At 46.4% G+C, this 16,173-nt stretch overlaps 1 protein-coding gene and 1 long non-coding RNA gene across 2 annotated transcripts; both read right to left on the bottom strand.

Moving 5' to 3' along the window:
• Positions 1 to 7,345: 7,345 nt before the first annotated feature.
• LOC147083868 (carboxy-terminal kinesin 2-like) lies at positions 7,346 to 10,719 on the bottom strand (the record flags this gene model as incomplete). Its single annotated transcript, XM_085980088.1, has 4 exons — positions 10,546 to 10,719; positions 9,438 to 9,602; positions 8,703 to 8,841; positions 7,346 to 7,485 (listed from the first exon to the last, which is right to left on the bottom strand). Coding segments are annotated over exons 1-4 (549 nt in total), but the record flags the coding sequence as incomplete, so codon positions are not given.
• A 1,960-nt stretch (positions 10,720 to 12,679) lies between these two features.
• On the bottom strand, positions 12,680 to 15,260 carry LOC147083867 (uncharacterized). Its single transcript, XR_015075957.1, has 3 exons — positions 14,611 to 15,260; positions 13,256 to 13,378; positions 12,680 to 12,779 (listed from the first exon to the last, which is right to left on the bottom strand). It is a non-coding gene; the product is annotated as an uncharacterized LOC147083867 (long non-coding RNA).
• Positions 15,261 to 16,173: the final 913 nt, after the last annotated feature.

Here is a 16,173-nt window from a genome sequence, read left to right as displayed (position 1 = left end):
TTTCGACTGGGTATTATGTTATGAGAAAGCATTAATTAGCAATCTTGTTGTGCGAGGCCCCTTGGGGAGGAGCGATCATAATATGATAGAATTCTTCATTAAGATGGAGAGTGAAGTAGTTGACTCAGAGACTAGGGTCCTGTAGCAGGCCCAGACTGGCCGTTATGCCCTTCAGGACACGGTCAGCTCTGTCAGTATTGGTGCTACTGAGCTACGCTTGGTGATGGACATTGAAGTTCCGCACCCAGAGTACATTCTGTGCCCTTGATACTCTCAGTGCTTCTTCCAAGTTGTGTTCAACATGGAGGAGTACTGATTAATCAGATGAGGGAGGGCAGTAGGTGTTTATCATCTGGAGGTTTCCTTGCCCATTCTTGACCTGAAGACATGAGATTTCATGGGGTCCAGAGTCAATCTTGAATACTCCCAGGGCCACTCCGCCCCAATCAATACCACAGTGTCGCCACCCCTGGTGGATCTGTTCTGTCGGTGGGATGGAACATACCCTGGAATGTTGATTGAGGAGTTTGGGACATTGTCTGAAAGGTATGATTCTGTGAGTATGACTGTCAGGCTGTTGGTTGACTAATCTGTGGGACAGTTCTCCCAACTTTGGCACAAGCTCCCAGATGTGGGTGAGTAGGATTTTGCAGTGTCAACTGGGGTGGGAGTGCTGTTGCCCTGTCCATAGCCGGGGCCGAGTTCAATGCCGAGTGGTCCATCCTGTTTTATTCGTATTATTGTGTTTCATAATGTTTCATAGCAGTTTGTTACAACTGCTAGGCCATTTCAGAGGGCAGTTAAGAGTCAAGCACATTGTTGTCGGTCTGGAGTGACATATAGCCCAGACCACCTGTTAGGCCGCCTGAAATAAGCCTTTCAGCCCAACAGGTCCAGGCCGGTGTTTATGTCCCACACGAGCCTCCTCACAGCCTTCATCTTCTAACCACATCAACGTATCCTTCTATCCATTTCTCCACCATGTGTTTATCTAACTTCCCCTTAAATGTCTCTGTGCTATTTACTTCAACTATTCCTTGTGGAAGCGTGTTTCACATTCGAACCGCCCTCTGGCTCAATAAGTTTATCCTGAATTCCCCATTGGATTTTTTAGAGACACTCTCCTATTTATGGCTCATTTTTCTGGTCTCCCACGCAAGGGGAATCATCCTCTCTACCTCTACCCTATTAAACCCCATCCTAATCCTAAATGCCTCTATCAGGTCTACCTCTGTCTGCGCTTCTCTAGAGAAAAGGGCTGCAGTCTGTTCACTCTTTCCCGCTAGCTATAATCTCAGTTCTGTTATAATAATAGTAAATGTTTTCTTGCGCCTTCTTCAGTGACTCTATGGCCTAGAAATTCATTATAGCCACTTTTGGGGCGGTAAAGTCGGGCGGCCGCTAAAGTTTGCGCCCGGCGCAAAGTCAAGGCCACTTCGCCGATATTCAGTTGCATCGCCCTAAGAGGTTGCTGCTGCACTAAAACAGGCGATGCACGACTATCATTAGGCGCTAAGCCGGCAGCCCGGGGCGCTAACACCGGAAGTTGGGCGCAGGGCAGGTGCGGCAAGCTGCTGATTGCCGGCAGACACTCTGGCTCCGGTGAGCTCTTAAAGGGGGAGGGTGGATTTGTTTTTTTGACAGGCCGAGACTAGTGTATTTGTGTTTTTGGGGAGGGCTTCTCTCCATCACTTTGTTTTTGTTGTTGTTCCTCCTCCTCCTCCTCCTCCTAGTGTTGCAAAACGGCTGCCTTTTCTACTGCAGGAGTGCCCTTTAATTTGCGCTCCCCGCAGCCCACCTCGGCTGTGTACCATTCCACTTCACAGTCGTTCGGGCCGCCAGGCGCACAATGGGGCGGCGCGAGTGAAGTTCCGGTTCCGGGCGCACAAAGGGCGTTGCACGACGAAATGACGTCATGATCTGCGCGCGCAGATGAGCACGCGCAATGACTTTGCGCCGGCGCTAAATGTCTACTGAAGTTGGGGCGAGGTGCAGATCGCGCTGCGCCCGGGCGCTAAGCGCCTAGCGCTCGAGATCTACTCCTCCTAAGGCGCTAACGGCTGGTGCAGCCAACTGAATTTCTAGGCCTATGTCTTTTATATAATATGGAGATCAGAACTGTTCCCATTCCTCCAGGTGAGCTCTCCATTGTGCTACTTGTGCCCTGACTCCACGTGTTCTGGCCTTAGTCATGAGACTCCTAACTTAACCAAGGCTTTAATGGAAATTCAGCTTTATTGCCTCTCACTGAATTAAGAGCAGAGGAGTTATCCCCGGGTCACTGGCCAATATTTATCCCTCAATAAACATCACAAAATCAGAATATATGCTCATTATCACATTGCTGCTTGTGGGAGCTTGATGTGTGCAATATGGCAGGAGCATTTCCTTCATTAAAACAGTGACTAAACTTTAAAAGTACTTAATTGGTTGCAAAGTGATTTGGGACGTCATGAATTCCTGAAAGACACTTTTTGAATCAAAGCCATTCACTTATTTTTAACCTTATCTGCCCTTTGTCTTACTTCATCAAATAATTCCATAAGATTGGTCGAACATGAGCTTCCACTGAGGAATCTGCGCGGAATACTCTTTATTTTATGTTTAGTTTCTAGGTGTTTTGATGTTGCATCATTGAGTAAGGATTCCATTTCCTTTCCTGTCATTAGCAGATTGTGTGCAGAGTGATCAGTGCAGGAAGTTCACTGACAGTTCAGGGAGAGGAGAGTGTGTGATTGACAGCTACAGACTGTGAGCAGAGAGATAAGTGCAGAACGTCCTCTGACTGTCCCCGGGTGGAGAGTGTGTGATTGACAGCTGCAGACTGTGTGCCTGGATTTCTCTGACAGTTCCCGAGAGCTGTCAGGTCAGTTTGTAACAACGCTAGGATCGAGGAGTCGATCCCCGTACAGAGCAATGAATTTATTTGGCGCGTGAAATTTCTTACATTTGTTATTTAAAAATGAAAAGCTTGGAAAGAAACTCACAAAACACAGCCTGAAAAGGTTATTTTTATTAAAGAGCTTCCATAAACCATTTACGTTATATAAGTTACTTGGAAAACATGACCATCTGTAGGTTACACAAACATGGCCGTCTGTAGGAGACAAAAACATGGCCGTCTGTAGGAGACACAAACATGGCCGTCTGTAGGTGTCACAAACATGGCCGCCTGTAGGAGACACAAACATGGCCGTCTGTAGGAGACAAAAACATGGCCGTCTGTAGGTGTAACAAACATGGCCGCCTGTAGGAGACACAAACATGGCCGTCTGTAGGAGACAAAATCATGGCCGTCTGTAGGAGTCACAAACATGGGCATCTGTAGGAGACACAAACATGGCCGTCTGTAGGTGTCACAAACATGGCCGTCTGTAGGAGTCACAAACATGGGCATCTGTAGGAGACACAAACATGGCCGTCTGTAGGTGTCACAAACATGGCCGTCTGTAGGAGACACAAACATGGCCGTCTGTAGGAGACACAAACATGGCCGTCTGTAGGTGTCACAAACAGACCCTTTATAATATAAAGTTCAATTTTGCAAATCCTACAACAGGAGAACCAGAATAATTTTATGTTAAATTAACCCGGGTTCGAATCCGGTCTCGGGCGACTGTCTGTGTGGAGTTTGCACATTCTCCCCGTGTTTGCGTGGGTTTCCTCCGGGTACTCCGGTTTCCTCCCACAGTCCAAAGATGTGCAGGTTAGGTTGATTGGCTATGATAAATTGACCCTTAGTGTTAGGGGGGTTAAATATGTGGGGTGGGTGGGATATGTGTTGGTGTAGGGGTTACGGGGATCGGGTGGGATATGTGTCGGTGCAGGCTCGATGGGCTGAAATGGCCTCTATCTGCACTGAGGTTTCTGTGATTATAGCTTTTCCTGCTTGTTTTTAAATTCGGTAACACAAATTGTGTTATGTATTTTTCTGAACTTGGGAGGAAGTGCTGCATTTCTGACATGTTACATGGGGGTGTGCTAGTTGAACAAGACCACGTTTATTAATGGAAGTGATTGAAGTTAAAAATATGTATACCCATTTTTGTTCAATTTTTTAATACTGTGAACTAAAGAAGTAGAGCACTTTATATTGGTTGGTCTTCCGGTTGCATTGTGATTAATATTCTGATTACATATCTGGATGTACAGCCCGTCAGCGCCATAGGAAAACTGCTGCTTATGCTGCCATTGGTATAGTGACGTGAGGGATGGGCTAATATGTGGAAAACTTTAAAATTAATACAAATTGCACTAATAGATATGCCTCAGTCAGCTCACCTTGGGCTTTTGGATTGTTTGTCGATCACTCAGCTAGCTGAGTGACGTTTCTGAAGTGTTTATGCAGTTCTTTGATATCCCAGTCATTTCTGACAAGTAATTTTTTGAAAAGTTTGTACATGACAAACTAAAAGCTTTTAATTAATTCTACTGTAAACAAACTTGCAGAATGGGCATGGAAATGACAAATTAATTTCAATATAGCCAAGTGTGAGGTGGTGCATTTTGGTAGGTGGAAAAGGCTACCTACTCCTTGGAAAATAAGAATCTAAATGGTGTAAAGGGATCTAGATTCACAAATCATTAAAAGTAGCAATGCAGGTCATAAAAGTGCAACTAAAGCACAGGTTCATTTCTAGAAGAGTAGAATTCAAAAGCAGTGAAGTTACATTAAATTTGTATAGAACCTTGCCTGATTGTCTCATGATTTGAAATGGCAGGGTGGCAATATGGCATTACTGTATAGAAGTGGTTGATGTCATAAAAGTTGCCCACGGACGAAAAGGTCACACTCAAAGGAGGTCGTGGCCCGATCAGTACAAAGGAAAAAAGAGGGAACATTGGCCAGAAGCAGACTCTCAAATGGTACTACGAATTGGGGAAATGGTGATCTAAAAATGACCCTGGGGACAATTTGACAGCAGTGGCTGTACATGACTAGAAAATCCAGGTAACTGCACTGATGGGAAAATACAAACTTTATTATAACATTTAAAAAAGTGTTACAACTTTTACAGAAGTTTTCAAATAGTTAAAGCAATGTTTCCAGATGCACCATCATTGTAAAGACTCTAAACGTTGTTTTCTCCAATGACATTTCACAGTTTAGATTAAGCGAGGGCCGTCCATAGTACAATGCACCGTACATGGCAGCATACAATGGCTGGGCTTCATCAGTGCCGAATGACAGTTGAACAAAGAACCAGCCTTTGCCAAAAGAGAAACATTTATTGATTAAAAATACAAAGAATCAAAAAGGCAAGACACGTTAAAAATAAATTAAATACACAGCAGGATTTTCAAAAGATGCAGCGAGGCTGAATACACTCAGCCGCACATTTCCACAGCAGATGCCTTTTTGATTCTTTGTATTTTTAATCAATAAATGTTTCTCTTTTGGCAAAGGCTGGTTCTTTGTTCAGCACAGCGTTGCACTTGGAGCATCAGCAATGGCCACCTTCAGCAGAGACTACAGGCAGCCCCCATCCATGCTCAAAATGACCGTCACCTTTCTTGTAAAAAAAAAAAAATTCTTCCCCTGTGGAGAGCTGCCTTCTTGAACCACTGCAGTCCATTGAAGGTGCTCCCACAGTGCTGTTAGAGAGTTCCAGGATTTTGACCCAGCGACGATGAAGGATCGGTGATATACTTCCAAGTCAGGATGGTGTGAGACTTGGAGGTGGTGTTCCCATGCGCCTGCTGTCCTTGTCCTTCTAGGTGGAAAGAAATTGTGGGTTTGGGAGGTGCTGCTGCTGAAGCCATGGCAAGTTGCTGCAGCGCGCATCTTGTAGATGGTACACACTGCAGCCACGGTACGCCGGTGGTGGAGGGAGTGAATGTTTAAGGTGATGGACGGGGAGCCAATCAAGCGGGCTGCTTTGTCCTGGATGGTGTCGAGCTTAGCGTTGTTGGAGCTGCACTCATCCAGGCAAGTGGAGAGTATTCCATCACACTCCTGACTTGTGCCTTGTAGATGGTGGAAAGACTGGGGAGTCAGGAGGAGAGAGACACTTGCTGCAGAATACGCAGCCTCTGACCTGCTCTTGTTGCCACAGTATTTATGTGGCTGGTCCAGTTAAGTTTCTGGCCAATGGTGACCCTCAGGATGTTGATGGTGGGGGAATTTGGCGATGGTAATGCCATTGAACGTTAGTGGTGGTTAGACTCTTGCTTGTTGGAGAGTCATTGCCTGGCACTTCTGTGGCATGAATGTTACTGGCTACATCTCAGCCCAAGCCTGAACGTCATCCAGGTCTTGTTGCATACAGGCATGGACTGCTTCATTATCTGAGGAGTTGTGAATGGCGCTGAACACTATGCAGTCATAGTGGTGCAAGGCAAAAGGAGATGGTAATGGGACAAGGTAAGAAACAAAAGATGAGTCTAGATGAAGTGTAAATGGTGATGGCAGGATGATCAACAGCTGCCAGAGAAAAAAAAAGATGGGGCAGGTGTTATGGTTTGAAATTGTTGAACTTTATGTTGAGTCCGGAAGGCTGTAAAGTGCCTCATCGAAAGAGGAGGTGCTGTTCCTCGAGCTTCATTGGCACCACGATAGGGTTCCCCTGGTCCTCACCTTACCCACCAGCCTCCACATTCAACGGATCCTCAGTCATTTCCGCCACCTCCAGCATGATCTGCCCACCAAACACATCTTCCCCTCACCTCCCCTTTCAGCATTCCGAAGGGACCGCTCCCTCCGCGACACCCTGGTCCACTCCTATCACCCCCAACACCCGGCACCTTCCCGTGCAAGCCCAGGAGCTGCAACACCTGCCCTTTTACCTCCTCCCTTCCCACTGTCCGGGGCCCCAAACACTTTCCAGGAGGAACAGCGATTTACTTGCACTTCTTGCAATTTAGTATACTATAATCACTTCACGATGTGGTCTCCTCTACATTGGGGAGACCAAACAGATTGTTTGACCGCTTTGCTTTGCACCATCATCCCGTTTGTCTCTTAATCTCTCCTGCCTTCCATCCTATCAGACCATCCCTTTTGTTCTTTCCTCCCCTCACTTAAAAACCTGTTACATCTCCAACTTTTTCCCAGTTCTGGCGAAGGGTCATCGACCTGAAACATTAACCGTTTCTCTCTCTACAGATGCTGAGTATCTCCAGAATTTTCCGTTTTTACTCAAGCTATTGGTGGGTGGGGTACAAATGGAATGCTCAAGATCTGTGGTGGGACTGAGGGCGCATGGGGAGAAAGAGCAAGGAACAGAAACAGCTTCTATTTTAACCTGATGTAAATGGAGTGTAAAAATTAGATCGGGTGTAAATGGGGTATGGAGCCGAACCAGTTCCGTTTCCAAAGGCTTTAACCTCCTATACTGGATCTTACCTTTTTTGACAGTGACATGATTACACGCCCAAGGCAGGAAAGGCTCCTGTTAATTGACAGAGTCTTCTGCCGACGATCACCCCTCGAGTGAGATTTATCGATCCGCTCACTGCCTGCCAGGTCCACCAGATGCAGGGTCGCTGAACCCATTGGGGGAAAAACCAACATCAGCATTAGCAAAAAAGCAAGGTTACCGCACAGGGCTGAAAACATTAAAACCTGCTGGAGGAGGCAGGTCTCGAATCAAAGGTTGACATGGACCACGTTCCATGTTTGACAGCAACACAAAATGCCACAATCTTGGTAGCAAACGCATCAATAACCAAATGCCTCATGGAGAGGGTGGTAGTCATTCTTTTGGACAGCAAACAGCATTGTAGCATTTTTGAAAATAGTGCTGTTTTTCAAACCAAGACAAGAGGCGTGGGAGAGAATGGTTTCCAGAGTGGAGGGAGAAAGGGAAGGAGCAGGATCTTTAGGAGGTGCTAGAAAGTAGAGGGGGGGGGGAATCAGGTGGAACTGTGGAGGGAGGGAGTGTCTGGCCAGTGTAGCAGTGGGCAGCTACAAACAGGCCAACAGCAACAAGCCGCAGCTACCTGTCCCTTTACGCACACAATCGGAGTAGGGAGGGACGAGCTACAAGCTCCAGTTCAAAGCTAGCAGACTGAAGGGATGAAAGCCTCCTTCCTACGCAGGGCGACTCTGGCAGTTAGTCTCACGCTAATCTCAGATCCAGCAGGATTGTCGACGTGGGAATCGGGAAAGTGTCACATTGGTGCACAGTTGGGATTGTTAAGGTTGGGGTGGTGCCGTATTGTTGGGATGAACTAGAGGGAGCTGCTGCATCTGGTTACACGACACTGAATCTGGGGGAGAGAAGTGCTGTCTGATATGCAAAGTGTACTACTCCCCCATTATTTGCCTCAGGCGCTTGTTGCAACGTACGGCAGGGATTCTGCCAGTTCATTCAGGTTACACACCTAGTGTCAGCTTCGAGTCTCACAGCGATGGGAAGTCAGAGGGGTCTGATTTGTCTTTTCAAAGTAGCACGACTACCCCCAGGGGCTGTGCACAAGTAAATGGGGCCTTTTGTTGGGCACCATGGGTCAGTGCTGCCCTTACAGCAACACATAGGAGCTGGGTTAGCAGCTTGGACAAGACACAAGTGGCTGTGCGCTCATTGGGTGCTGCAAATAGAACCCCTTGTAGATTGTCTAATTCCAGTGTAGAGGGGCAGCAGTGTTAACCCACTGCTTCAGTTCGACAGACAAGCACCACAACCAGCATCTAAGGAGGATTGTTGAAGCCCAAACTCTGCCCATCGCTAGAGAAGGTCAACGTTGGGACAGATACTCACATGTGTACTGGAGATCACCAGTGGACTTACTCCAGTCAATCTCCAGCTGGAAGACACTGTGGCTCCGTGAGGAATGATCATTCGCTACCGTTCCCGCCACCGACCGATTGTCTTTTGCGATAGCAATCAAATTGCAAACCTGCGTGGGGAGGACAGAAACAGAGAAACTACACTCAACTGCCGATCCGTGAAGCCAGGCAACTCAACTGATTTGAGCATTTACTCATCGAAATCCCTCTCCCAAAACTGAAGATGCTAAACACAGCAATTCCAATTGGAGTTCTGTAAATCGAACCAATGGCGATTTAATAGAGGCACCAAAGGACCAGTGGAACACAGGAGCAGGAGGAGCCCATTCAGCCCCTCGAGCCTGCTCTGCCATTCAATGAGATCAGGGCTGATCTCTGACCTAATGCCATCTACTTTCAATTGATGGCGAGTGGTTATTGAACCAGGAGCAATCTAAATGTAAAAGTTGAAGAATGAAAGTGGTGCTAACCTACTAGACGTGGGCACAGAGCACAACATGCCCTGCTCAGTTTCATAGTAAAGAAATTATATTTCCATTTACAACAAAGAAACGTCAAACTGATTACCCGGCCCTGTTCAAGGAAACAGTGAGCAGTCCCAGCTCTCCTCGCTGGTACGGAACTGTATTAACAAACCAGCAAACAAGCATTCTTTTCACTCATGAACAGTTTGAGTTGTAAACACAAGTACACAAACGTTACCCACCTCCGCTGTGGCGACGGGGATGTATTTGAGGTTTGTTACGTACAGCTTTTCACATTTAGCGCAGAGCAGTTTGATCTCGTACTCGACATTGTTCTCTGGTTTTGTCACAAGCAGGTCACGAAGGGTCTCATTGTAGATCTCCAAAAAGCTGGCAGTGAATTTATACTGAAACAGATGCAAAAAAAGTGCTCAACACGGATTATTGCAAAACAGCCAATGGCATTAACTGGCTCAAAGCAATTATTCAAGTACAGTACTTGGCTGGACAGAGCACAAATAAAAAGCCACACTATCAACTTTTGCACTGTTGAATCAAAGTCTGGTGGCACCAGGTCATGCTTTGTGAAGTAGAATCATGAAACCCCCCCAAGCCATGTTTTCTGTACTTTTAAAGCACTTCCATTATTGAAATACAAGTAATTGGTAGAAGAATTAAAGGGGCGTTGTGGAGAACTTTTTTCACCCAGAGGGTGGTGGGGGTCTGGAGCTCACTGCCTGAAAGGGTGGTAGAGGCAGAAACCCTCACGGCATTTAAACAGTACTTGGATATGCACTTGAAGTGCTGTAGCCGACAGGGCTATGGACCAAGAGCTGGAAAGTGGGATTAGGTTGGATAGCTCTTTCAGCCAGCGCAGGCACAATGGGCTGAATGACCTCCTCCTCCTCGTATCCCTCCCCATGTCTTAGGCACATTGCCATACAAATTCAAAGAACTTTTCTACATTAGTGACTACACTTCAAAAGTACGTCATTGGCTGTGAAGTGCTTTTGAGACATCCAGAGGTCGTGAAAGGGACTACAGAAATGCAAGTTCTTCTACAGCTTCACTATTGCAAAGAAATCAGCCACATAGGCTAGATCTGAAATTCAAAGCCTGAACACTGGCGAGTTGGCCAATAGTACAGATGCTACGACTGGGCTCTGGACAGGAGCAAAGAAGAAAAATGTGATATTCAGCTGCTGTCCAAATCCTGTGTCTAAAGGCACAGTACAAATAACCGCTTGGTGAAGTACCAGGAGGACAGCGGGTATCTAAAATCGAGGTTGAGTCAGTGCCTACAGGAGAGCGGGTGGTGTGTGACGTATGCCACTTCCTGCAGTAACTCACTGCCCATCCCGTGGCCTTCAATTCCTGTGCAGTTAAGAAGATCTGATCAACGGCCCGCGGAATCATCCCCTTGGTCTTTGATGTCACGTCATCGGGTCCTTCCATAGTAATGGTCTTCCCACTGCCCGTTTGTCCATAAGCAAAAATGCACACGTTGTATCCATCCAAGGCAGACTGGAAAGCAGGGAAGACAGACAGGCAGAGTTACTCCACATCGCATAACTCCCTCGATTCAGACTGCCCGCATCGTCACTTTGGGCACATGACTCTGGGCCGAGCCTTGGGATCCTTCAAGATCCCAAAACAGTTGCACTACTTACCACCTGCCCCCACCCCTTGTGTTCCACAAGGATCAGTGCTGGGACCGCTGCTGTTCACAATTTATATTAACGATTTAGAAATCAAAAACACAAATTCTAAATTTGTGGATGACACCAAATTTGGGGGTGGGGAGGGGATAGTCAATACTGAGGAGGACTACAACAAGTTACAGGAGGACATTAATAAACTTGCAGAATGGGCATATAATTGGCAAATAAAGTTCAACACAGATAAATGTGAGGTATTACATTTTGGTAGGAAGAATAGGGAGGTCACTTATCACTTGGAGGGTGCGAGACTAGGTGGGGTAGAGGAACAAAGGGATCTCGGAGTACAAATACACAAATCACTAAAAGTTGTGTGACGTAGGTTAGCATGGCCATAAAAAAGCAAACCAAGCACTAGGGTTTATTTCTAGAGGGATAGAATTGAAAAGTAGGGAAGTTATGCTAAACCTGTATCGAACCTTGGTTAGACCACACTTACAATACTGTGTACAGTTCTGGTCGTCATATTATAAAAAGGATAGAGGCCCTGGAGAGGGTGCAGAGAAGATTTACAAGGATGATACCAGAAATGCAAGGGTATACATATCAGGAAAGGATGAGCAGGCTGGGTCTCTCTTCTCTTGGGGGGAAAAACCAGAGGGGAGACCTTTAAAATTATGAAAATTTTTGATACAGTAGATAGAGAATGTTTACATGTGTGGGGGAGAGCAAAACTAGAGGCCATCAATATAAGATAGTCACCAAGAAATCCAATAGGGAATTCAAAAGAAACTTCTTTACCCAAAGAGTGGTGAGAATGTGGAACTTGTTACCACAGGGAGTGGCTGAAGCGAATGGTATTGATGCATTTAAGGGGAGGCTAGACAAGCATGAGGGAGAAGGGAATCGAGGGTTTCGTCGATAGATTTAGATGAGGAAAGACGAGGAGGCTCAAGTGGAGCATAAATGCCGGCATGGACTGGTTGGGCCGAATGGCCTGTTTCTGTGCTGTATATCCTATGCATGTAATCTTACATAACCCCATTACCTCCATTTTCTGCCCAGTCCTTCTCTAAAAGCACCAACTCATTGGATCCAGATCCAGAGGTGCAATGGGCACCATGCATTACTTACTGAGTGCCTTCACATTCTGAACCGTTTAGTACACAAATTGATGCTCTTACCAGCCGGAGCAGGTTTAATATGATAAAAAGATGCCAGAGTCTTAAAATTAGAGCTCGGCTATTTAAGAGTGAAATCTGGAAGCACTTCACACAAAGGGTAGTGGAAACCTGGAAGTCTTTCCACAGAAAGGCTATGGATGCTGGGGACCATTGAACCTGTCAAGACCCAGATTGACAGCTTTTTATTCATAAGGGAATCCAGGGATACAGGGCAAAGGCAGGTAAACAGGGTTGAAGTACATCAGCCATGATCTAATTGAATGGCAGAATGGGCTCAAGGGGCTGAATGGCCTCCTCCTGCTCTTATGGTAATACTAATAGTGTGGATGGAAAGGTTCCCATGTCCACTAATCATGCTTGCATAAATAACTGAATACAAGAGTTAAAGTTTCATACCAATTAGGCAACAAACCCTGTTCCAGTATAAACACTGACATCTAAAGGATCATTCCACCCAGAAAGATGGAGGCAGTGAGTAGTTTATCAGCAATCTTTAGTGAAACCACCTGCATACTTAGACTGAGGAAGCTTCCGATACAATGCTATCTAAACCATCCAATCATCTCATTACCTGAACCATCCTCCCACTGCCCACATCATTTCCCAGACCACCTACCCCCATTACCTGGATTAGTTGGGAGATATCTTCAAATACATCTTTCTGACTTGCCATTGGCTGGAAAACATGGTCAAAACTGAAGTCGTATTTCACCTCTCCTTTCCGATCGCGGCCTATGTGAGACTGTAGCCAGGGACAGAGAGGGGGGAAAAAGTTAAGTTTGTAAACAAGCAAAGGAACTAGATATGCAAGACTTTGTACTGAGCTGGTATAGTGCCCAGGGAGAAGTAGTGTTAGAACTTCAATGGCTCAACATCCCTACTCTGCAGAATTTCACTTCTGAAGTAATTCCCACTGCCACACAATGACTCCATCCAGTAAACATTGGAAGCAGAAAGCAAGCGGAGTGGGCAGCCTGCCTCCAACTCATTGGCCGACAGTGGCGTCATCCAGACACTCGAGTAAGTGGGTAGTGCAGCAACACCATTTCATAGTCCCTGTAAAGTCAATTGGGCAACCCTTTCGTTTCCTGCTTTGCGGGAAGAACAGAACGCCCCTGTCCTGTGCCCGAATCTAACAGTCAGTAGCATTGCTGCAGTTGATGTTTATTGCTGGTTACCAGTTTGAAGGATCAGATACACAGCACAGGTCAATCTTACCTCTTCCATTTTAGTCAAGGTGATCCCCTCCTCATTGGGCAAGAACTGAACGTGAAGTTCATTGCCATCTTCCTTCTCAGAGTCCAGAACTGGCCGCATATGGCAGATCACGCGGATGTTACCCTGCAAAGTAACACAGCAGAGGGAAAATTATTGGTTACATATGGGGCAAAGAGAAAGAATTCCTCCGATCATCTACTGCTTGAAGACGAAGCTACGAGCAAAGGAGAAAGCTCTTCATGGCCAAGCAAATGACCAGCTGAGCCAGTCAGACCAGCAAGGCCCCAGCTTCATCCACATTCTGGGCTCTGTTAGTCTGTTACTTTAGCTGCAGTAAGTCTGGCCTGTGGCGAAAGACAGACCATGTTTTACTCATTGTTATGTACTCACCCCTGGTGGAAGCACTTGCCTATGGTGCATTGTGACCCGACTGAAGCCCCAGAGTTAATTAGCTGGCCTTCAACAGCCATTTAGGCAAGTACCCTAGGTTGACTGTTCAAGGTAACCATTGGAGTCTGCTCCAATCCCTGTACCCCCCCCTACTTTCTTCCTGTAACTTGTGTTGTTCAGTCCTTTGAATTCCTTTAGTACTAACCCTAATGTTTGTGCCTTGTTACCAATTCATTGACCTACTAAATCAAGCCCCGTTAGGAACTTGCCTTTCACATTCTTGGGATGTCCCAAAGCAAGTCAGCCAAAGAATGACAGTGTAGCCACTGTTATAACAATGAGATCAAGGAGTAGTTAACCTGTTTCAGCAATGTTGGTCAGGAGAACTGAATCCCAGCTCCTCTTCAAAAGAGTTGCAAGATTTGTTTTGTCCTGTTCTCTCTCCCTCCCCCAACCCCCACCAGGAGGGCAGGACTTCAGTTTAACACCTCATCCTACAATGCAGTACTGCTTAGATTATGGGCTGAAGTCCTGAAGTGGGCTTAAACTCTCAACCTTCTAATTAAAAGGCACACACACAATTCCAGTAGATACCTTAACCTCAGCTCCAGGTCCTGACTAGTCTCTTCCCTGGTATCTGGTGAATCTAACTCTACCTTACCATTATTCAACATCACTATAGTGGTGTGCCTCAACTGTACAGTATTGTGACTGCAATCCAACCAATGTCTTGTACAGGCACATTATCGCATGCTTTTTGTATTCAATCTCCTCCCCTAAACCAGATGTATTTCCATTTTGCTCTCCTCCCTGCCTTTACACTGAACTGACATTTGCAACACTCCCACTTTAGCAGTCAGCAAGACTCTAATTTACCCATGTCCAACACGCCCAGTATTTGGAGAACAGAAAGGTGCCAGCACAGGTTCCTGGCAATGGCACTGGCTGCCTTGGGCCTTATGTACCTTGAGCTCTTGCACAGTGTTGTGCAGTTTGCGCCTCTCTTGTTCCGTACAGTGCAGCCTATCCTCCAGATCCGCGACCACATCTCGCAGCGACGCGATTGTTGTCTGCTGCTCTTCTATGCACGCAACGTTGTGCGCGAGCTCCTGGTCTTTCAATGTCAGCTTGTTCTGGACAAAGAATGGCAACGTGGCCAGTCAGCACTATTATTTTAGATACCATCTGAAAGGGGCACGTTAGTAAACATGGCACACAACTAACTAAAACATTTGCCCTAGTAACAGTGTAGAATCAACCTAGTTGGTCAGTCTGGATCATCCCCTCCTAGGTTGTCATCCAAGATTAGGATTAAAGATAACACTAACCAAATCCGTGGCACATAAAGCTGCCAATTCTAATTCAGTCTCCAAAGCCTACTCAGTGACCCCTGAAAATAAATTCCAGAAATACTTCACCTCATCTCCGATCCCTCTGCAGTGCTGAACCACCACGAGAGTTCTTAACACAGACTTCAAGAGTTAGTCAACATTGTACCACTGGACACTTGATCTTATCCAATGCTACATCATCATTTCCAGGTATCCTCATGTGAAAAGGCAAGTTCTTCTGGGGCAGTTTCAGGTGTGGCAGTGCAGTGCCTCCCTGGTACCTTTCACAGGTGACCAGTGCCCAAGTGGGAGGCTGTGATAGTGAAACAGTGGACCATCACAGCTGAGTCATAGTCATAGAGTCACAGAGTTTTACAGCACAGAAAGAGGCCCTTTGGCCCATCGTGTCTGCGCCGCCCATCCATCCCTGTCCAGTCTAATCCCATTTTCCAGCATTTGGTCCATAGCCTTGTATGCAATGGCATTTCAAGTGCTCATCCAAATGCTTCTTGAATGTTCTGAGGGTTCCTGCCTCTACCACCCTTTCAGGCAGTGAGTTCCACATTCCAACCACCCTCTGGGTGAAAAAGTTCCTCCTCAAATCCCCTCTAAATCTCCTGCCCCTTACCCTGAATCTATGCCCCCTTGTTATTGACCCCCCTACTAAGGGGAAAAGTTCCTCTTTGTCTACCCTATCTGTGCCCCTCATCATTTTGTACACCTCAATCAGGTCCCCCCTCAGCCTTCTTTGCTCCAAGGAAAACAACCCCAGCCTGTTTAGTCTTTCTTCATAGCTGAGGCGCTCCATCCCAGGTAACATTCTGGTGAATCTTCTCTGCACCCTCTCCAAAGCAATCACATCCTTCCTATAGTGAGGCGACCAGAACTGCACACAGTACTCCAGCTGTGGCCTCACCAGCGTTTTGTACAGCTGCATCATAACCTCCCTGCTCTTATATTCTATGCCTCGGCTAATGAAGGCAAGTATCCCATCTCCTCTTTAGCCTGATATACACCTGTGGGCCTGTGAATCTAACCCCTTTAAGTTAAGGCATGCTTTAAAGCCTTTGTGGGGAGGGGGTGGCAATCAAAACATCCAGAAATGTGACGCTACCGCTAAGCTGCGCGGCAGTCTGGAGGTCCCGCGCAGGCAGTTTACCGGCTTTTAAATGGGAGAAACCGCGTGAAAATTTGAAT

The sequence above is a fragment of the Somniosus microcephalus genome, unplaced genomic scaffold (assembly GCF_052327205.1).
Source record: "Somniosus microcephalus isolate GS21.2 unplaced genomic scaffold, FLI_Smic_1.0 scaffold35, whole genome shotgun sequence".
NCBI lineage: Eukaryota > Metazoa > Chordata > Chondrichthyes > Squaliformes > Somniosidae > Somniosus > Somniosus microcephalus.
The sequence above is the reverse complement of the archived record's forward strand: the minus strand, read 5'-3'. Positions and strand labels throughout refer to the sequence as shown.